Below are 23,443 nucleotides of genomic sequence, written 5' to 3' on the forward strand. Positions count from 1 at the left end.
TCCTACGGGACCGCCTCTCCCAGTATGCCCCGCAGAGGACATTAAGGTTCACAAATAATAACATACTGGAGATCCCGAGTCACAAGGTGGTTAGACTGGCCTCGACCAGGACCAGGGCCTTCTCAGTACTAGCCCCGACCTGGTGGAACGCTCTCTTTCAGGAGACTAGGGCCCAGCAGGAGTTGTCATCTTTTCGTAGGGCCTGCAAGACAGAGCTGTTCCGCTTGGCCTTTGGACTGACTCAGTCTGACCCCGGTGTTACCCTCCCCTAAGGTTTAAATGAGGTTCCACTTGTAGATTCCCATTTTAAAATTGAATTTTAACATTTTATTTAATCTGTATTTTAATTGAATTGTTTCTTTTATGCTTGCTTTGATATTCTTGTTGTTAGCCGCCCTGAGCCCGGTCTTGACTAGGAAGGGCGGGGTATAAATAAAATTATTATTATTATTATTATTATTATTATTATTAAAGCCATGTGCATTACTTTAGTTCTGAAGGACACATTTCAATTTTCCCTTCTTCGCCCTTGTCCAGCCTTGTTCCCTGGCTGCCCTCCTGCCTGTCTCAAGCATTGGTTGCTGCGGAGTTCTCGGTAAACCAGAGGTTAAACTACACAAAGAGGAAGCTGTGTGTCACATTATGCACAAGGGCAGCGCTCTCTGATTTTCTAGGACTTGCCTATGGCCCATTCCCAGAAACTCACAACCACTGCTAAACTGGCTGTGTGTGGTTTTTTTTTACCACGTTGAACATTCCATTTTGCGCATTGTGCCTGGAGAGCAATTTAAAGCCCCATCCATAATGTGTACACCAGCTCTTAGACATCTATGGAACATTAAAACTTTACTTTCTTCCCAGAGTCTAGATCAGGCATCCCCAAAACTGCGACCCTCCAGATGTTTTGGCCTACAACTCCCATGATCCCTAGCTAACAGGACCAGTGGTCGGGGAAGATGGGAATTGTAGTCCAAAACATCTGGAGGGCCGAAGTTTGGGGGTGCCTGTTCTAGATTGTTGTCCATCCTAGAAAAGGTCTGGATTTGTACAAACACATGCATACATGTGCACAACTCTGTACAGTACAGGAGTTAACTGCGGCAGCATGGATGGGATTCAGCTGGCATAAGCTCTCCAGCCGCAGGGCTGGGAGTTGAATCGGATCAGCTTCAGGTTCTTTCCAGGCCTGCCACCGTGTCTGCGAGGATGATATTTTAAGAGCCTGAAGTGCGTGGCTGGAAAGCTCGCAAGCCTGTTGTGTAATAACTTGGCAATTTGTGAAGGGGGTGGGGGCGGAATATAGCTGGAGCCCCACCCCCCGGATTGTAAACTCCAGGTTAACCGAATCTTTCTGTCATTCTCCTTTGTTCAGAGACTGGATCTTGGCTGAGTCAGTAGTGCTGCTTGAACGAGAGCCAGTTAATTCATCCAGGAGTAAATTCTTTTCTTCTATTTCAGCAAGTAGCTGCTAGCTCAGAAATTCCACCAAGCATCTTTTCTTCTCCTTTTAATAATGACAGCAACTCAGTGATCTAACTTAATGTGTGCTTTAATCTCCGCTGTTGGAGATTATCGTATAAGTTTTCTTCTTCTACTTCGTCTTTGTTTTCAGCCACTTTAAAGTCTTTTTAAAATCACGATTATTATTTTGCAACAATCCACCAGGAACTATTAAGTGCATACTGGCTATTCGCCAGCGTGGAAGAATGGAGCCAGCCATTGTGTTGTGAGATCTGCGGGCACAAGGCTTTATACAATTTTTAATAGCAATAAGCAACTTAAATAAGTGGGGAAAGGTAAATTACTCAAATATAAATTGTTTTGCTTTAATTATTTACTTGTCCTTATCTTGTATTTTATTCTGTGACCCACACTGAGATTTTACGATGAAGGGTACTATACAAATCTAATAAATAAATAGACCGAAATCAAATCAATATATGTGGGCTGTTCTGGAGAACTGGTTATGCTTCGCGGTTGATTTACTTCTGAAGGAGCGCTGTCCCTTTGGATTTAGAAGCAGTGTTCGAAACTAGCCAGGTGCCAGGCACATTTTGCGACGGGCGCAGGTCCAGTTGCAACCGCGTGGAGATCTCTGGGTGCCCGGTTGGCAATTGGCATCTCCCCATGGCTGGCCCCTCCAGCTTTCTTAAGCAGGTAAGCAGAAGAGTTTCTTTACTTCATTGACCTCACATCTTTTCCTCCAAGGAGTACATGGTTCACCCCCCTCCTCAGTCAATCCCTACATCGACCCTGCGAGGGAGGTTAAGAGGCTGCGACCGATTCAAGGTCACCCACTGAGCTTCATGACTGAGGTGGGATTTGAACCCCTAGTCTCCCATGTCCTATTCTGACACTCTTAACCACAGTAGGCTCCTAGAGTTCTTCTTCTGTGGGTCAGCTCTATAAATTAAGTATAGTGGTACCTCTGGATGCGGACGGGATCCGTTCCGGAGCCCCGTACACAGAGCAGTACTCAACTTGAAGCGCCGAATCTGCGCATGCTCGCCGTGCGATTCGGCGCTCCTGCACATGCGCGTGACGTCATTCGGCACGTCTGCACATGCGTGAAGCGCCGAACCCGGAGGTAACCCGTTCCGTTACTTCCGGGTTCGGCGCGTTCGTAACCCGTGTTGTGCGCAACCTGCAGCATTCGTATCTAGAGGTATGACTAGGTAAATAAATATGGGGAAAGCAAAATGTCACTCGGAGCTACTTTCCTTGAAGCTTAAATGTGTTTTATTCTGTTTTGAATAAACATTCACAACTTTATTTAAGGAGAACGTGAAGAAAGGCCGTGTAACAACATGCATATTTATTCAACATGCAGAGGGTAACATGTAATGAATAAACCAGAAAGGGAAGATGAGGGAAGTCAAAGGGAGGGTGGGGATTGTAAAATATACAGTGGTACATCTACTTACGAATAACTCTACTTACGAATGTTTCTACTTACGAATGGAGCTCCGTCCGCCATCTTGGATGTGGTTTAGATAGGATTTTTTCTACTTACGAATTTTTAGATAGGGTTGCTTCTACTTACGAATTTTTTCTCCCAATGCATTCCTATGGGATTCGACTTACAAATTTTTTCGACTTACAAATGTGCGTTCGGAACGCATTACATTCATAAGTAGAGGTACCACTGTAAATAAAATTGGATATGTGTACGTAATCGCAATTTGTTATAACAAAGAAACTTAATTTTAAAAAATTATTTTGGGGTGGAGAATGTGTTTTATTCCGGATTGTTTTATTTGATGTTTCGATGTGTTGTAAGCAGCTTTGAGATTTAAAGTGGAATATAAATGAGGCATTCCGTTGTGGAGACTGTAACCCGGGTTTAATATGTAGAAGCTTTACTGTAAGTGGCGTCAACCGGAAGTTGGGCATTTAGTGTCGCTGGGCTCCAGCTGTGGAACCTTCTTCCAGTAGAGATTTGTCAGGCATGCTCACTTTTGACTTTTGTGCATCTCCTGAAGGCAATGCAAGATGGGGTTGAGGCTCACGTCTACAGAAGCACTCCTGTGTAGGTTCATCCATCCCAAGAAAGGAAATTCTTAAATGGTCCCTGCCAACGTGCACTAAACAAACAGGGGGCAAGCAAGGTGATGGTCAACAGTCCTGGTTTCCCCTCTTGCCAGGGAAGTGCTTCAACAACCGCCAACGTGACAGGGTAGGAGATCTCAACCTCCTCTGCTTTTCCGTTCCCAGGCGTGCCGTTCCCAAAGAACTTCCTTCAGATCTGCAAGAAGATCTTGTGCCGGCTCTTCCGGGTCTTTGTCCACGTCTACATCCACCACTTTGACCGCATTATCATCATGGGGGCTGAGGCCCACGTCAACACCTGTTACAAGCACTTTTATTATTTCGTGACGGAGCTAGCCCTCATAGACCGCAAGGAACTGGAGCCTTTGGTAAGTGTTTAGTGCTTTATTTATTAGACGTGGAGGGAAATGCAAAGCCAGCTTCGGGGGCCTCTGTGCCTTCCCTGGTCGAGGGTTTCGGTCAGGCTGGTCTTCCACTCAATGTGGACCATGGTTTCTCACTGGTGGCAGAAGCAGCCAGAATGAGCCTCTCTTCAGTTATGCAGTTCCAGGGCAGAATGGACAAACCAGGGTGGATAAAAATCAATGATTTAAAATAAAATTTTAAAAAAATTGATTGTTTTGATTTAAATCAGATTGTTTTGATTTAAATCAGTTTTTTTATATTTAAATCGGATTTTTAAAATAAAACTTTCTAAAGATAGTTTTCTAGTTAAGTTACATTCTAGTCCAAAGGCTATTCATCAGGAAATAAGGATTTGTTTTAAGTTTTTCATGTGTGCTAAAACTAAGGTGTTGTCTTTTAAAAAAAAGTTAAACCACATCAGTTAACAAACATGGATATGTATGCTATAATGTTATTGTTTTAGTTAAATAAATTGTTTAAATTGTTACTAAGGAAAGGATTTCTCCTTCCAATAAAGTACAGCAGACAAGTTGTCCAAATATAAACAGTTAACTTATTAAACCTCACAATCATTTCATAATTATCTGTCTATGTATTTCTAATAGTATAACCAATTCAGTAATTTTTGATATAGCTGTAAAAAGTACTCTGAAATTTATTAATATTAATATCAATAAATATTAATAAATAATTAATAAATTAATATAATTAATATAATTAATAAATATTAAGTTTATATATAAATGTTGTTGTTTAGTCGTGTCCGACTCTTAGTGACCCCAATGACCAGAGCACACCAGGCACTCCTGTCTTCCACTGCCTCCCGCAGTTTGGTCAAACTCATGTTGGTAGCTTCAAGAACACTGTCCAACCATCTCGTCCTCTGTCGTCCCCTTCTCCTTGTGCCCTCAATCTTTCCCAACATCAGGGTCTTTTCCAGGGAGTCTTCTCTTCTCATGAGGTGGCCAAAGTATTGGAGCCTCAGCTTCAGGATTTGTCCTTCCAGTGAGCACCCAGGGCTGATTTCCTTAAGAATGGATAGGTTTGATCTTCTTGCAGTCCATGGGACTCTCAAGAGTCTCTTCCAGCACCATAATTCAAAAGCATCAATTCTTTGGCGATCAGCCTTCTTTATGGTCCAGCTCTCACTTCCATACATCACTACTGAGAAAACCATAGCTTTAACTATACGGACCTTTGTCGGCAAGGTGATGTCTCTGCTTTTTAAGATGCTGTCTAGGTTTGTCATTGCTTTTCTCCCAAGAAGCAGGCGTCTTTTAATTTCGTGGTGTAGCAGGGCCAGATTTCGGTTTGATGAGGCCCTAAGCTACTGAAGGTACAGTGGTACCTCCTCCAGCACCAAAATTCAAAAGCATCAATTCTTCGGCGATCAGCCTTCTTTATGGTCCAGCTCTATTAATCTTAATCTTAATATTTAATATTAAGATTAAGATTATACCAGGACGAATGAGTCTTTCTGTAAAAAGAAAAAGTAAAAGATTTAAATCAAGTCTTACTGGCTAGTGATTTAAATTTGATTTGATTTGATTTAAATCGTGATTTAAATCGATTTGATTTAAATCAAATCCACCCTGGGACAAACCAAAGATCTGTTTCTGTTGGCAAGGCTGCTTTCCAGATGTATGATCTCCTGGGCCAATAGAGCCCTACCAGTTTTCTACCAGCCCTACCTTTTTCCTGTCAGTTTCCTTGGGTGTATTTTGTTGTGATGGGAAGTGATAGGCAGGGACCTGCGTCTGGGATGTAATTTCAGTTCCCCCCGGACTTGTAAGTCTTTCCAGAATTGCATTGATCATGCTGGGAGTATCAAGATCGATTTTACATTCAGCCCAGAAGGGTCCTGTTTGGTCTCTCCACCCCTCCAATCCATCTGTGTGTAAGAAAGCTTGCTCATCATATTGCTTAAGTACGGCATGAATAATCTCTGCCCCCCCCCCCCCGTGAGCACCCGGCAGTGTGCTGGCTTTTAACCGAATCCAGCTAAAATTGCACAATCTACAGGTTGTAGTTGATTGCTTTGCTAAGTTTAATTAATGTAATGGAGTTGCATTTCGGGGGAGGAAGAAAAATCAATCATAATAAAGAGCGAGGCGTGTTTCGAAAGCAGATTCTGGCTTCTCGTTGCCAAAGCAAGACGCTACCAAGCAGTTAACTTTTTTATATTTGATTAAGAATATAATGTAAACAAACGACTACCTCACCTGTTTGTTGGACCTCCTAGCTGTGTGGAAATCTACACGTGGTTGCAAAAGGCCTGAGAATGTACACCCAAGTCTATGTACCCAACACGTACTTTGAAACTTTATCTCAAGTTTCAGGGGGCATTGGAGGGGGGGGCAAGTTATATTCAAGTCTAAACACCCACCAGGCCTCATCCTCTGAGGCAAACCATTTCATGAGAGAGGCACATTGTCACTCAAGTGCTGGGAAATCTCAAAATATTAGTATTTGCGTAGTACAAGCCAGTCTTTTAAGAGCAATACTGTTCCAAGTGTGTCCCTCCATACCAGTGAAAATGACCCAGCAAGGTTAATCTTTTTTATGCAGTGCTTAATATTGCTCAATTATTAACTTGCCGCTCACTCATTTAGTCCTGGTTTTCCCCTTTTGTTTCTAAGAGGCTCTCCCATCCCCTCCTAGAACAGGACGGGAGTGAGAGAGAGGAGAATAAAATAAAATAAAGAACTGTTGCTTGCTGTCTCTATGGATTTCCACTCTGATTTGAAGTATTAATTTAGGGGCAGCCAGTACAGTACTTTCCAGATGTTGTGTCATGTCTGATGATTGACCATGCTGGCTGGGACTGGTGGCATTTGGAGTCCTATCCACATCTGGGGGACCCCACTTTGGCTATCCTAGTACCTGATTGTTTTCTGCTGCAAGATTGCATAGGCAAGATTCTCAGTTGAATATTGCTCGAAGTATTTCTGCAGGTAATTGCAAAGAGCCGCAGAGAGTGGCTGCTCGTGTTACTATTGGGGAGTCACTTTCAGTACCAGAGCCAAATGTCATTCTGGGCAACCGTCCAGAGGTCGCGTGCCTGGGGTAGACAGAACAATTAATGTGCGTTTTACCTTCGTTCTACTTTCTACACCCACACCCTCTATATCAGATGTGAGGAACTTTGGCTCTCCATATCTTGCTGAACTACAATTCCCATCAGCCCCAGAAGCATGGCCAGTGGCCCTGGGTTTTGGGAGTCATAGTTCAGCAACATCTAGAGACATACCTACCAAGTTGCTGTGGGAGAAATAAGGGACCGGACCGGAAGTAGAAGACCAGAAGTAGCACTGCCGCCATTTTGGAACTGGGCGGAGCATGCTCAGAAGCGACTTTTGATGCTGCTTTGCCCAGTTCCAAAATGGCCACCGCGCCAGAAGTCGCACTGCAGCCATTTTGGAACTGGGCAGAGCTGCATCAAAAGTCGCTTCTGAGCATGCTCCGCCCAGTTCCAAAATGGCCGTCGCGCCAGAATAAACCGGGAAAAAACAAAAAAAATCCGTTTTTTCAGCTGAGAACAGCTAGAAAAACAGGGGTTTCCCAGAGAATACGGGAGACTTGGCAGCTATGTCTAGAGAGCCAAGGTTTTTCCACACCATATTGTCCTCCATCCAGGCAAACGAGCAGCCTTTCCTGCAGACTTGTGCGGGGATCTTCTCCATTAAATCTCCGTTGCCATGTTCATAGATCTAATGAGCTCGGTTCAGGTTGCAGCAAGTATATAATTAAAAAGGGGAACATTTTGCATTTCTTTATGGCTAAATACCAAGGCAGCTGCTTATTTCCCTGCACGTTGAAAATCTCTGCGCAGGTTTGCTTTGCCTCACGTTGCTTTCATAATTAATTGGATGTTTAAATATGGGGCTGCAATTTTGCAATGCTGGCATTTGGAATTATGGGAGTGCGCCGTGTTTGTTTTTCACTTAGCAAACGGCTTTGTGTTGGTGCCTTTGTTGATTGGCCTTTATGGGCACGGAATGGTTTAAACGAGGAGGAAAAATCTGCTTCTGTTTTGAAATTGCAAACATTCACGAGCCCACAGAGTCTTTTCATTTGGGTCTGCGTAGGCTCACGGATTTGCTTAGACCGTTGAGTCATCTTGTTGCGCTGTAGCTTTTTAGTCTGCTTCCAATTCAGATGTTCCCAGCTGCAGAGCATCTGTTTCTCATGCACGTTCGACCCCTGGCATCTTCAGGTGGGGCTGGGAGAGAACCCCCCAATTCTCTGGGCATGCCTTCTAGGAAGATGAGACTGCTGTAGACCAGGGGTCAGCAAACTTTTTCAGCAGAGGGCCAGTCCACTGTCCCTCAGACCTTGTGGGGGGCTGGACTATATTGGGGGGGGGGTGAACGAATTCCTATGCCCCACAAAGAACCCAAATGTTGTTGTTGTTGTTTAGTCGTTTAGTCGTGTCCGACTCTTCGTGACCCCATGGACCAGAGCACGCCAGGCACTCCTGTCTTCCACTGCCTCCCACAGTTTGCTCAGACTCATGTTGGTAGCTTCGAGAGCACTGTCCAACCATCTCATCCTCTGTCGTCCCCTTCTCCTAGTGCCCTCAATCTTTCCCAACATCAGGGTCTTTTCCAAGGATTCTTCTCTTCTCATGAGGTGGCCAAAGAACCCAAATATGCATTTTAAATAAAAGCACACATTCTACTCATGCAAAAACACCAGACGGGCCCCACAAATCACCCCGAGATGCATTTTAAATAAAAGGACACATTCTACTCACGTAAAAACATGCTGATTCCCAGAGTGTCTGCGGGCCGGATTTAGAAGGCATTTGGGCCGAATTTAGAAGGCGATTGGGCCGGATTCGGCCCCCGGGCCTTAGTTTGCCTACCCATGCTGTCGACCATGTTTGTCCCCACCAATGTGAGCTGCCACTAAAATGCGATCTATGGCAAAATGCTGAGATATGGAGCCAGATGCTCTGGAGGGATGGGATTGAGACCGACCCTTCGCACCTGAAGTGGTAGATGGATGTTCCCCCATTTTACAGGCATAAAAACTACAGAGGAGGCGCTCACGTATCAGAATGACTTAGTGGTGAATGAGCTTTGCTGTCTTAAGTCATTTTTTAATCTTCTTTTTTTTTTAAAAAAAAGACTCAATCTCACACCATTACACTTGGTTCCTAGGACATTGTAGCGCAGGCAGAAAATTCATCTCATTCTGCATTAAATCAGCTCTCAGAAGCTGTAAAAGAGAGGGGTACTATGGTATGACCCTTTAGTGCGCTTGTAGCAAAGGGAGAGGTGAGATTTAATTGATTAATTGATTGATTGATTGATTAAATTCCTATGCCGCCCTTTATCCCAAGAGCACAGAGCGGCTTACAAGATAAAAACACAAAATGTCTTACTGTACTAACAAAAAATAATAATACCCCTCCCCGCTCCAGAATTTAAAAGGCCACTGAGCCTAGGGCTTGCTGATCAGAAGGTCGGCGGTTCGAATCCCTGTGACGGGGTGAGCTCCCGTTGCTCGGTCCCAGCTCCTGCCAACCTAGCAGTTCGAAAGCACGTCAAAAATGCAAGTAGATAAATAGGAACTGCTATTTAAAAATACAAAGCAGCATAGAAATGATATGAATAATAATGATAAATTCCACAGCCAAAAAAAGAGGCATCTATACATTCCAATGTGGTGACCGTAAGCTGGATTTAAGATGGCATTTGGTGATTAGATAATATATCTGAGTTTCTAACGTTACTTATGAAAGTATCAGTGCTTCTGAAAGCAGTAGGTGTTGCACCAAACTCCATTTTAGGAATTAGGAATTAGGAATAATTTATTGGCCAACTGAGGGACCAGGTGGCGCTGTGGTTAAACCACTGAGCCTAGGGCTTGCTGATCAGAAGGTCGGCGGTTCGAATCCCTGTGACGGGGTGAGCTCCTGTTGCTTGGTCCCAGCTCCTGCCAACCTAGCAGTTCGAAAGCACGTCAAAATGCAAGTAGATAAATAGGAACCGCTACAGCGGGAAGGTAAACGGCGTTTCCATGTGCTGCTCTGGTTTGCCAGAAGCGGCTTTGTCCTGCTGGCCACATGACCTGGAAGCTATACGCCGGCTCCCTCGGCCAATAATGCGAGATGAGCGCGCAACCCCCGAGTCGGTCACGACTGGACCTAATGGTCAGGGGTCCCTTTACCTTTACCTAAATTACTCAAACCTTTACAAACTCAAGGATTTAAGATGCCTACATCTTAAAAATACGCCCGAGACAGCATTTGTTTAACCCAGATAGGAATCTTATTTTGTGTGTGTTTATTTTCCCATTCAGAGCTGGGATAACCAGTTAGGAGTAGTTACAGGTAGGTAGCCGTGTTGGTCTGATGCAGTCAAAATAAAAATAAAAAATCCTTCCAGTAGCACCTTAGAGACCAACTAAGTTTGTCATAGGTATGAGCTTTCGTGTGCATGCACACTTCTTCAGATACACTGAAACAGAAGTCACCAGACCCTTATGTATAGTCAGAGGGTGTGGGGGGGGAGGGGTGATGGGAATGGGTGATGGGCTGATAGGAGTGGTAAACCTGTTGATGACTGTTAATGACTGCAAGACCAATTGGATTTTTTATTTTTATTTTGACAGTTAGGAGTACTTTGATCATAAACATTTGAGCCTGGGACTGTCTGGGGACAGGATCTGGAGTGAGTGAGGCAAAAGCTATTTTGCAGGGCAGTTTTTTTCAGATATTCTGCTATTGGTATTTCCAGTGTGTTTCAGAACAGAGAAGCTCACAGAAGATCATCTTTTAATGATTGGGAGAGAAGGCCGGTAGTGGTCCGAAAGCTGTTTTGTGGAGCAGATGTGTTTAATTCCAACATCCTCATTCAGGATGCATCTGCAACTTAGAATCAAACAGGGAATTTGGAAAAGTGGGCAAGTAACCACCTGCAATTCATCTCTCTTTGGAAGGCTGTACTGTTAAAAATAGTCGCGTGTCAAGTTTCATCTCCCACCCTAAAGGCCACAGCAAATAGGCTTGGCGCCGCTTAGTGGCTAGAAGTCAAAATAACACAAACAGTAGCCAATGCTTGAATCTGTTTTGTCCATTTGAGAACCATCAGAAAGCAGGGGTCAGCAAGGTTTATCTTGCCTGGGCTGGATCAGTCCCACGGAAATCCTACCATGGGCCGGATTGAAATTTCCGACGTCTGTGCAGATGAGATTTTCGGCGCCACGCAGTGCCGGTTTAGCGCAGCGCGCGAGCAGCCAGCTGAGTTTGGAGACAGATCTTGGGCCGGTCAAACGACCTCCACGGGCCACTTCCGGCCCATGGGCCTTAGGTTGCTGACCCCTGATCAAAAAGTATTGTTTGGCAAGTCTGTTGACTTTTCCTCAGAAATCCCACACTCGGTCGCTTCCTATTTGCAGTAACAATTCCAGTTTTTGCACCGTCTGCAATATGAACTGTGGAACTCCCCACAGAGACTTAACCCTGGCTTTTGACCCTTGATATGTGTCTTTTGAGGACCAGCTTGATTTTATTAGTTTTTCTCCTCACCGCGTGGAAAGAATTAGGAGTCATATATTAATGCCACTGTCACCTCTAAGAAGAAGCTCTGTGACTTATTTTATCCTCACACCAAGCCTGTTAGGTTAGGCTGAGGGATGGTGACTTGATCATTTGAGAGTCACCTAGTGAGAACTTCATGGCTAAGTGGGTCTTCTGATAGTCTAGAACAGTGTTTCCTAACCTGTGGGTTTTAACCCACAAGTGGGTTGTGAAGCCTGTGCAGATGGGGTGCGGGCTTTATAAGTAAATCCCAAATAATTACCGCTTGCAGCCTTTAACTGGCATGAAGGAGTACCTCTTACAGCTGTTTTATTGGCTTATTATAATGCTGTGTTGATGCTTGTAACCGCATCTCTGAAAGACTCTGGTAGAGTCTGACACCACTTAATCTCTGGGTCGTGAGTCCCATGTTGGGTGAAAGATTCCTGCCTTGCAGGGGGTTGGACTAGATGACCCTTGTGGTCCCTTCCAGCTCTGTAAATGTATGTATGACTTTACATGCGTCCATTAGTATTGCGGTGGTTACAAGGCAAAATACATTGTTTTGATCCCCTGTTGTCCCTGAGTCTTCAGACATTGTAAACCACACCAAGCTAAGCTCAAGCCCACCAGCCATGGCGGCAGGGAGTACCTGCATTTGGCGACCGCTTTGTTTTTGAAGTCCTGTTCAAGCAGCAAATACAGGACGTTTATTGGGCTGCTGCTGGCCTCAGCTGGTCCGTAGATCAGTAGTAGAGCAGGCAGAAGGTCTTCCGTTTTGCCCCCAGCATCTCCAGGTACGTCCGGGAATGTCCTCTGCCGGAGCCACAGACTGACTGCTTGTAGACATTATTACTGAGTTAGATGGACGGCCCAGTGATCAAACTTGCTTTAGGGCAATTTCCCATGTCCCTGGGCCTTTGTTCTGCACAGCCCTAGCCTAGCCTAAAGCCCTCTAAGAGACGGTGCCAATTCAAAAATGTCTCTTCCTTCCCAGCCTCAGCTGGGGAATTGCAGGTCACAACCAAGGCCCTAAAATTCACTCATTTAAGGTTAGATTAGAAGTTGACTTTTAATTTGAATTCAAAATGGGGAGTGCAAACAGCAAAATTCAATTTTCTTTGCCTGATTTGTACAATACATTTTTTTATTTTTTTATTTTTTTTGGGGGGGGGCTGCTAGATATTTCTTTATTTGTTACCTATGGTTTATCCCACTTAAGGTGTATCCCATTCCATTGGAGATTTGACTGCAGTTCCATCAGCTGGAAAACTAACTTCCAACGAGGGGTTACTGGCATATTAGGAATCCCATTGTATGATCTTTTTGCCTGATATCTGTGCAGCTAATTTCCCTGTTTTAAGGTGGGATGCAGAAGATTAGGAAATTAAGCAACCCATTAGAGTTGTCAGAATGATAAAAGGGTAGCACTCAAATTTGCTGGTTCCCAATACTGCCCTTGAAGATGGCAGAGAGAAGACAAACAGAGAATGTTATGAAGCTGCTTTATACAAGTGGTGGCTATTTTAAGGCATGTTCAATTGACACACAGGTCCTTTTTGACCCGGGAAAATGCAGAATGGGAGTGGGGCAGGGCGTAATGGGGCAGGGGGCACTTATCTTACCTTCCAAGTCCCAGACTGCAGAATCCGGGACCAGCAGCCGTGTGACATCAGAAGTTGCGTCGACGTAACTTCCGGTGTCGCTTTGCCCTTCTATGGGCACCAAAAATGGCCACCGCTGACACCGGAAGTCGCGTCTACGCACTTCCGGACATGCGTAGATGCGACTTTTGAAGCCGCCGGTGGCCATTTTTGGTGCCCATAGAAGGGCAAATCAGAAAAAAAAAGGCCACCGGCAGGAGAAAATAACGGAGAAAAATGGGAGACGAAGTGATACAGGGGACCACCGGGAAAAGGTAAGTAAAAATGGGGGGTTTCCCGGGGAAAACGGGGTACTTGGTAGCTATGGCGCTTATATGCTCTCTGATCATGCACGCGGGGTACTGGAAACAGAACCCCCGCCTGAAATGACTGCCCCCTTGGTCCATTTAGCTCAGCATGGGGTTGGGGAACATTTTTTGAGCCTATTTGTCTCCTCTACTTGTTGACACAGTCTGGAAACACTTCTCCAGGGTTTCTGATGGGAATCTTCCCCAAGTCTTCCTGGAGATGCTGAGAATTGAACATGGTGCCTTCTCTATTCACAGCAGGTGCCCATGCTGCTTGGCCCCCCAGCGCTGTAGGGGTGCACAGAATAACCGCTGCTGGTGTCAAAAACCTGCCCAGATGTGTGATATGTTAAAGAAGCGACTTGTGACTTTAACCGCTTCCATTGTTTTACAGAAAGAGATGACAGCCAGGATGTGTCACTGAAGAACCACTGCTGCGTGAAAGAAAAACGCAATTTCCTGCTAACTAAAGAAGACCTAGAGGACCCACCAGCCCTTAGAGGGAAAACATGCCTCCTTTAATCCTTAAAAAGCAGGAACAGTACAGGGACAGGTTATTGTTTTCACAGACACCTTCCCACAGTTGTGTATGCTCTTAACCCTAAAAATGCTGCTCGGTACCTCCTTCGAATGATGTGGATGACTTGGAAAGAAAGGACAAAATTATTCTTTTTTCCATATTCCCTGAATGAGTGAGGAGGAACTCATCAGACTACAATTCGATTCCGTCCACCTTCCTGCTCTTAAAGCTTTACTGCAAGTTTGGTCTCTCAGTGTACTTTCAAAACCGACTATTGTTAAACTGTGGTTATAAGTACGTTGTTGTCAGGTACAGTACATGTTAAAGACCTCAGCAGAGTATCTGGCTGCCTTTTCCAGATCAGCTTAGAAAATAACTCTCAGCCTGTTTTTTGCCTAAAGGGGGGGGGGAAGAGATGATGTGCATTTTTTTTAATACCAGAAACTGAGATTAATATCTTAGGCATCAATCTTTGTTATCCAGAGCTCAGGTAGGGAAGTGGCCAATTGCCTAGTGGAACAGACAAACTGGTTTTTCCCACTTGAAACTGTCATGCCTCTTTAGAAAGGTGGCAACTTTCAAAATACCATTTGTTGTGTGTGTGCTTCTTGCCTGTGTTACAGCTCTCTAGGTTTTATACCTACAGACCTTAACTCAGTCTTGAAACCACTTGCAATGATCACCACAGTCCTGAGATCCCAGATAAAAACTGTGGGGGCTTTCTCTCTACTTTCCCCTGGCCGCAGGCTCACTCAAACCGGGAAAAGCAATGCCAAATCTTATATACACGCACACACACAGCCACACGCACACACACACAGTATAAAAAGTTGTTTTCCAGCTCATGCTAGTGAGTAGCAATGGGAGCTTTTGGAAGGAGGCCATAGAGAATGCTCCGGTGCATGAGATTCATAGATTAAATATAGTGGTGCCTCAGAAGTTGAACAAAATACGTTCCGGAAGTCCGTTCGACTTCCAAAACGTTTGGAATCCAAGGCGCAGCTTCTGATTGGCTGCAAGAAGCTCCTGCAGCCAATCAGAAGCCATGTTGGACGTTCGGGTTCCAAAGAATGTTCGCAAACCAGAAAACTCACTTTCGGAACGTTCGACTCGCAAGGCATTCGGTACGACTGTAATACAGTTTGTGTGTGCACGCAGAGTCTACTATGGAAACAAAAAGCGCAGTTATGGGTAACCTGTGGCCCTCTAGAAGATATTGGACTACACTTGCCAACATCCCTGACCATTGGCCATGCTGGCTGGAGCTGATGGGATTTGTAGTCCAACATATGGAGTGCCACAAATTCCCGTTCCTGACTTAGGGAGAATTATTACAGTATTATTGTTATTTTAAAAAGGAAGGCAGTGACAACTTCTGAGTGACAGAGAGATAATGAGTCATAACGAATTCCAGTTTGTTAGCCCTGTAAGCGTCACTCAGCTGCACCATGAATATTGAAATCAGTGACTTGTAGGGCATTTTCAGAGAGCCAGCTTGCGCACGCCCACCAACCTGTGAACTGCAATTATAGTGATTCAGTAAGAGCTACACTATGAGACCATAGTACATGTCGTGATCACCTATGCAACTTTCTATATCTTCTTTACCTTACTCAAGATGACCTGGCAAATGCTTCGAAATGCCACTGTGCCTCAATTATTTTTCTACTAAAACATTTGTTTTCTTTCTTAACACTTCACTTACCAGGAAATTGGTGTGATTGTGATACTGGTTTTAATGTTGAGAGGGTGGGGGAAGGAGACCTTTGAGGAAATGATAAAAGGAGCATGGCTTTGAGGCAGCATCCCAGTGCTTGTTAAAAAGCGATGCACTTTGTATGCGCAAGAGATCTGTAGTTGATAAGTTGCATGTGTGGCTGACTAGAGTGGTTATGTACATGTCTTGTTCTTCCTATTGCTCTCCATTCCTAATTTTATCCCTTCTCGTAATATGAAAAACAAACTCCTTGTTGAATGTTGCAAGAATAATGATTGAATGTTGCAAGAATAATGAATTAAGATGATGATGTTCAATGCATTCCATTTGGTTTGGTGTTTGATAAAATACCTTCCCTCCAAAGCTTAGTAAATAGATGACTTGTCACCCAGTCTTAGCCAATGAAATTGATATTGGTGACATCAGCAAACAGCCAAGAGATATCCATGGCTAAGCCTATTAACCAGTGTTTACTGACACTGTTTTAAAGATGCTATTTAGAAAATGAAAGGAGTACTGTAGAATTTGCCATGTGCCTTCTGTGGAATTGAGTCCAGTGATCATATAAATAGCTTTGGAATTTATTTGTCCTTTGACCAACTGGCAATTCTTTGACTTTTTGAAAATCAATAATTTGGAAACTAATCCCACAGGAGGCGAAGATTTAAAAAATGCTGATGGAACAAGGCAGCATGCGTTAACGTTGCAACATAATGTGCATCGAAATACGTTGGGAATCTGCAAGAAGTTATTTTTTGATATGCACATGTTTTTGTTCCCATATGGTCTTAATACCAACTTTTACAGTTAACACAAAAATGTGAAGTTTTGAATCACAATATCAATGTAATTTTTTTCTGTTTAAAGATGCAGGTTTCTAATATGCAGATTTGTGATGTCACAAGGGCAAATCTCATCACTGTTAGGTAGAGGTGGTTTCTGCTGCAAACTTGGTAATAACCAGTTTCCCCTAACCTCAATCCTGACAAGAACATTGTACATTTAAACGCAACACAGTGAATGAGCTACCCCACTTCTACTGCTCAGGATTTAAGTGGTAAAGAGTACTATTTCCATTTAAAAAAACAACACCACTTTACTTGTTTAACTTTTTGCTGTTTTAAGAATTTGCAAACCTAAGCCAGGATCAGAGCAACCTGACAACGTCCACATGTTAAGCAATGTTTTGGATACTCAACTTCCTGAACCTAGGGCGCCCCCAATGGCACCATGCCAGTGGAAGGCACATTTAAGTTTTGAGGACGGAATTATTTGTGTCTCTGGCATTTAGAATTTATTTTAACATGTAATCCCAGGGGAATTAAATAACAGGGACCTGATTGGGTTGATTGCAACCACTCTGGGTAAGATTTTGGAAGAGCGTTGAGGCAACAGGACAGCTTTAATACAATTTGGGGTGAAGCGCTATTGACTCATTGCACAGAGTTGCTTTGTGATGCACGAAGCGGCCAGATTCTAAGCCACTATTCTGGGTGGGTGGAATTGACTGTTGCTCTCCATGGTTCATAGTGGTAGAAGATGCACTGGAAGCTCAGCTTTTCAAGACAAGGGTTCAAAGCCTGGAAACTGGCCAGAGATCTGTGTTGAATTTCACAACGGTTGATGTCCCAGGATACAAGATAAAACTGATAGGAGCTTATCAGAGAGGCCCTGGGGTCGGTCCCTGTTCACAGATTAATCTGCAGAAGGTAACAGTGCTGCTAAGTCTGGATCTTAAACAGCTCACCCTGATGATGATAAAATATTTTTGGGAGCATTCTATTTTACGGACAGTGAAAGGTGAGCACACATGCTTTGCAGCTGCCTTTCCCTAAACTGGTCCCCTCCAGATGTTTTGGTCTAGAGCTCCTGGCAACATGGCCAGTGATCAGGAATCATGGGAGTTGTGGGCCAAAACATCTGGTGGCCACTATCAACTGATTTTCTCCTTCTGAAGTTTTGAATAAAAACATGGCTGGCCTGAAATTTCAAGAGTTTATTAAACACAGGCCTAGAAACTCCGTCTGTCATACATTCCCAACTCTGTTTTGAGAACCCAGCAAAAACCAGATATTAGAAACTGATAAAGAATGCTGCTTCTTTTTGACTGTTCAGATGTCCCTGCTTTGAAGTGGGTATGGTTTTATGTTGGAACAGTTTCCCAAGGAGCACAGTTAATGTGTCTCACCTGGTCTGTGATGGTATGTGGAAGTTTCCCCTCCACTAATTTAGACAAAGGCTGTGGTTTGTTTTGTAGTGTTTTTAGGGATAACGTTTTTTCAGCAAGTTAGATTACATCGTTCTTTTTCTGCCCCATCGACCAATCAAATTCTACCACTGTGGGCTTTAGCAGTGTCAAAGCCAATGCATTTGTAGAATGTTTTAGTTATGTGTGTGATTAAATTAAGAGTTCAACTGTATGATGAGACCAATGCTGTCAATGAAATAAAATGAGTTTTACAAAATGATATAAAGTTGCATCAATCATAATTCATGCTTTTAAGCAACCGAAATGCCACAAAAAAAGCCGCACAACCCCACAGGTGTTCTGCATCTGCCTTATAGCATATTCTACTTTAATTAAAAATGTTGAAAAAGGTGTGGAGTCAGACATTTTTCTTGGAATCTGCTTCCCCTGATTTATGTCTCTTTTTTTCTCGTGAACAGCCCAGCAGTAAAAGAGCACATTAGATCCAAGGCGTTTGTCATATTTAAAGTAGACTAATTAAAACCAATGTGGTTGGCGGTAAGTTATGAGTAACTTACCGGTAAGTCTCATTGTTCCAGTGAGCTTACTCTGCATATGACTTAAGTCTGGATCTAACCCAGCTAGCTAGAATGATTCATTTATGCTGTGAGAAAAAATGATGAACCTCCTCATCTATTGCAGTACTTTTCAAACTGTTCCAAGAAACTCAGGAGCTTATCAAAGAGAGTATCAGCAATGGAGCGCAAGGAGTTTGAAACACGTTCGGGACGTTGATGCTGCAGCGATGGCGGTGACAGAGGGCTTACCTTCCAAGTCCCGGACTGCAGAATCCGGGACCAGCAGCCGTGTGACACCGGAAGTTGCATCGACGTAACTTTCGGTGTCGCTTTGCCCTTCTATGGGCACAAAAAATGGCCACCGCCGGCTTCAAAAGCAGCTTCTACGCATGACCAGAAGTGCGTCAACGCAACTTCCAGTGTCGACCCGCCCATCTATGGGCACCAAAAATGGCCGCCGACACCGGAAGTCGCGTCTACGCACTTCCGGTCATGCGTAGATGTGACTTTTGAAGCCGCCGGCGGCCATTTTTGTGCCCATAGAAGGGCAAATCAGAAAGGAAAAAAATGGCCGCCGGCAGGAGAAAATAACGGAGAAAAACGGGAGACGAAGTGATACGGGGGACCACCAGGAAAAGGTAAGTAAAAACGGGGGTTTCCCGGGGAAAACGGGGTACTTGGCAGCTATGACAGAGGGGCAGCCGCCACCTTGATATCAACCACCACATTTCCCCTTCCTCTGAGGCTTCTATCTCCTTTCTCCATGTGCCTGGGCAGCCCCTGAGTTGTTGGTTCTTCGGTGGTGGTGGTGGTGGTGGGGAAGTGGTGCACGGTGGGTGAGCCATGGAAGGCAGAGAAGGAGAGCGGAGAGCGGCCACAATCCCATTCCTACTTGCATGCAAGCAGGAGGGGGCGGGGTTCACACTGCCTTTCGGAGCAGCCCCATCCCAACTCCTACTTGTGTGCAAGCAGGAGGAGACAGGGATCTCTCAGGCAGCACAATGCCTCCCTTCCCATCGGAGCAGCCCCAATCCCATTCCTACTTGCGTGCAAGCAGGAGGGGGCGGGGATCCCTCAGCTGGGAAGGGAGGCTTCCTGTTGCCTAACTGAGAGATCCCTGCCCCCTCCTGCTTGCACACAAGCTCTGATAGGCAGCCTGAAGCCTCCCTTCACAGCTGAGAGATCCCCGCCCCGCTCCTGCTTGCACGCAAGTAGGAGTTGGGAGGCTGCTCCAATAGGCAGCATGAAGCCTCCCTTCGCAGCTTAGTTGCTGGGGTCAGGGAAGGTGGAGGCAGCCCGGAAGCTGCATCTTAGAGCCCCTGCACCACCATCCTATGGGGACTTCCGAGCAGCTCCTGAAGCCAGCCAGCGCCAACTGCTCCGGGCTGCTGAGACTGCTGCCGCTGCGTTTCCCGGGGACATTAGATGAAATCCGGGGATGGAATTTGTCCAGGGACTTATTTGCAAATCTGGGGATTGTCCCCAGGAAACGGGGATGTCTGGTAACCCTACCCTAGAATGCACATTCAGAACCTAAAATCAGGATCAACCCACAAGTTACCTCCATTGTAAGATACTGCTGCATGTTCTCTCCCTGTTCTAGAAGGACACCTGACCTGAACAGGCATATTATTGCATAGATTGGTTGGAGAGCCAATGTGGTTAGTGTTGGACGAGGTTCAAATCCCCAAGAAACTCAGCCAGGAAGCCTCACTGAGCCAGTCACTGTCTGAGCCCAGCTTGCCTCACAGAGTTGTTGTGGGGATGAAATGGGTAGGAGAGAACCATGCCCGGCCCCTGAAGGCTTGGGATATGATATATATATATATATATATATATATATATATATATATATATATATATATGGTGAAACTCTGGGCTCCACTTTTCTCAGTAACCGCTTGACCGATCCCCCAGAAATTTGGACACAACGATCCATGCCACTTCCCAAGTGTTCACAGAACCTCGGATGCCTCACATCTCATACCTGCGCAGGTACAGACCTGCTTTTCCACAAACTAAAACAGCGCCCTAAAGTGGCTTTATTCCCTCAGCTCCTCCTCCTACACCCCCTCCCTTCCTGTGAAATCTACACCACACCCACAAACCCCGCCTCCACCACGAGATCCACCACTCACATGCATCCATGAAGGCCAAACCAACTGAAAACAGGCCTTTTGCAGCAACAAGGCCCAACATTGCCAAGTGGAGGTAGGGCCCTGCCTGGGGGGGATGGGGTGTCCGAATAGAGGGCAGGGATAGGTAATGGGTCAGAACAGGGTGGGGGGAGACACGGATGAAACCTGCCCTCTCCACAGTATCTCACCTCGGTTCAGGGGGACTCTGAGGCTCAGGGGGATCTGAAGGGGGGCTATTACCCTCCATCTCACAGACTAACACACAGCAACGCGTGCAGGGCCAGCTAGCAATAAAATAAAAATGGGAGCCTCTAGGAGCGTCTTACACTGATGAGGAAACACCAGCATCACCGTAGTAAGCTAATCATGGCTTGCACTTCTGTTAGGGATGTCTGGGCTTCCTTAACGTAAATGACGCCAATATAATAGTTAAACTACCACTGAAGTTCCTCATGTTTTGCCCAAGGAGAAGCTTCCAGTGTCAAAGATGGGAGCAACAAAACCGTTTTGCTGATTTTCTCCACCCTCTGCTATCCGAGTTTTTATGTGCATCATATTCCCACCAAATAAATAAAGGTATTGTGCAATTCTAAGATGCTTAATGAAATCAGATGGATTGTGGACCACTTTACATAATTGGAAATTAGGATAAAATGCCCACAGAACCTTAATCCTTCTAGCCAAGTACTAATATATATTGCGCACACCATAGTAGAGACTTCACTTCTCTCAGCAACTTTTTTTTTTTTAACAATGCAAGCACAAGACCCGGGTGCCTGTTTTGTGGGAAAATAACACACACACCCTTTCAGAATCATCGATCATTTCAGCTTGGAAAAGACTTAACTTGGTGACCTGGCTATGCAAGAGAGAGGAAGTGACCCACCTGTTTGCCTACAGATAATCTCTGTCATTGCTGCCATCTCTTTTGGGATCTACTGCATTTTAAATGGGGTTTCCTTTGGTGCCTTCAACTGGTGGTACATCATCGGCATTTGCTGCATTGTGGCTGGTGCCTTTGCCACTTTCCGCATCTATGAGGTCTGCATCTCGGTGTCGCGCACAGAGGCATCCCCAGAGCTCAGCCTGCATCCCTAAACAAGAAAGTTCCAGGAGAGGGATGTGGTGCGATCCAGAAAGGTTGCAACACCGCATAAGAAGCCCTTTCTGTAGGATGTTAGTAACTGCATGATGCCTCTGTCCAAGGAGAAGATACTAGTGGCTGAACTGTAGTCTATATCGCAAAGGGGAAATAATTTTTTTTTATTTGCTGCATTCCAGGATACAGCTAAAGGCACAGTACGTGTAACAGGTAATATTTTTAGCTCCGACCAAAGAAAGCAAGAGGGACAAATACCAGTAGTTCCAGCTTCCTTATGCATCATTCCAGTGCAGCTCAGCCAGCTCCTTCGGTTACATTGCCTGCCTCTCCCCCTCCCTATATTATTCTCACAACTACCCTAGCCAAAGGCCACCCAGTTATTTGATGGGGATTTGAATCCTGGTCTCCCCAGTCCTTGTCTTACACTCTAACCATGACACTGCACAGGTTGGCTTACAATATTCGGTTTCTATCCTTGGGTTGAGGCAGAGCTGTGCTAACCAGCGTGATACAGGTGGGGTGGCTGTTTGGCTTCTAAGACCCTTGTTCTTTTCTCCTACTAGCCAAGCTGGCATCCTTCAGCAGCCGCTGCTGGGCAAGGACTGGATCTGAAGCAACCATGGGCAATAGGTCTGCCTTGTGCAGACAAATGGTGGGCTGGGCATTTATAGCAGGGCGTACAAATTACTTTTGTTTCTGCTTCAGGTTTAAGAGTGTTATTTTCCTGCCTTCACTTTCAACCTCCCCCAAATCCCTGTAACATTTTATTTTATAGATAGGGAGATAACTCTCTTGTATTTGCCCCTGCAGTCTACCCCATGATGGTAGTTTGGGTGGTGGTGGGGTTTAAAGCAGGGTTTGCTAAACAAATGTCAGGCAATGCCTTCTTAGCCAAATGCTTCAGTGTGCCAAATGTTTCTCTCTTTCCTTTTTTCCCTCTCCTCCTTTGCATTTTAAAAACTATCTCAGTACCTCACAGTCATTCATTTCCCCCTTTTCACCCATTAAATTATCTGAGCATTTCCATTCTTTTCTAATCCTGTCATGGCTTATTTCCACGCAATTTCCACACAATTCTCTCTCTTTTCTGACCTTTCCAAAAAAGGTTTCTTTAAGTATACTTTTTTGACCCAGACCTTGCTTTTCCTTCTTGGCCTCTTTTTTCCTGTTTCCCACTCACTATTTCTACCCCACACCCTAAATTATTTTGTTTCCCTCCCCCCTTCATTTTTCACTTTTCTTCTTTCCTTGCCTCTTTGTCTCTGTATACACCTGTTTCCTCATCCTGTTCCTCCCCTCCCTGCCCCACTTCCCTGAAAGGCTTTATTTTCACTAGGATTTCCCAAAGCACAGCTCTAGAAAACATTTAAACGCTTGGGGTCAGCTCTGAAAATGGGTAACAGTATTAAAGAGAAGAGTAGCTGTGAGCATATGCAGAATCCTTTACCTTACCACTGAGAAATCACAAGCAGCACACAAACATTGGAAGGGAAAAAATTATGACTGTTATTATTTGCATTTATTAATCGCTTAGTACAAAAATGTCTCAGAGCAATACAATTATTAAAGCATAAATGGACTGCAAGAAGATCAAACCTATCCATCCTTAAGGAAATCAGCCCTGAGTGCTCACTGGAAGGACAGATCGTGAAGCTGAGGCTCCAATACTTTGGCCACCTCATGAGAAGAGAAGACTCCCTGGAAAAGGCCCCGATGTTGGGAAAGATGGAGGGCACAAGGAGAAGGGGACGACAGAGGATGAGATGG

The 23,443-nt window shown here is 44.8% G+C and overlaps 1 protein-coding gene across 5 annotated transcripts in view; it reads left to right on the top strand.

Moving 5' to 3' along the window:
• MOB3B (MOB kinase activator 3B) overlaps nt 1-18,144 on the top strand; it is a 96,832-nt gene extending 78,688 nt beyond the window's left edge. For all 5 annotated transcript variants that reach the window (XM_035140501.3, XM_035140506.3, XM_035140504.3 and 2 more), the window contains exons 3-4: nt 3,715-3,917; nt 13,828-18,144. In XM_035140501.3, the coding sequence (XP_034996392.1) occupies nt 3,715-3,917; nt 13,828-13,857 (233 nt within the window). In that variant the 3' untranslated portion in view covers nt 13,858-18,144. The remainder of the gene's footprint in view (nt 1-3,714; nt 3,918-13,827) is intronic.
• Nucleotides 18,145-23,443: the final 5,299 nt, after the last annotated feature.

This window comes from Zootoca vivipara, chromosome 15 (assembly GCF_965207765.1).
Source record: "Zootoca vivipara chromosome 15, rZooViv2.hap1.1, whole genome shotgun sequence".
In the NCBI taxonomy this organism is placed as follows: Eukaryota; Metazoa; Chordata; class Lepidosauria; order Squamata; family Lacertidae; genus Zootoca; species Zootoca vivipara.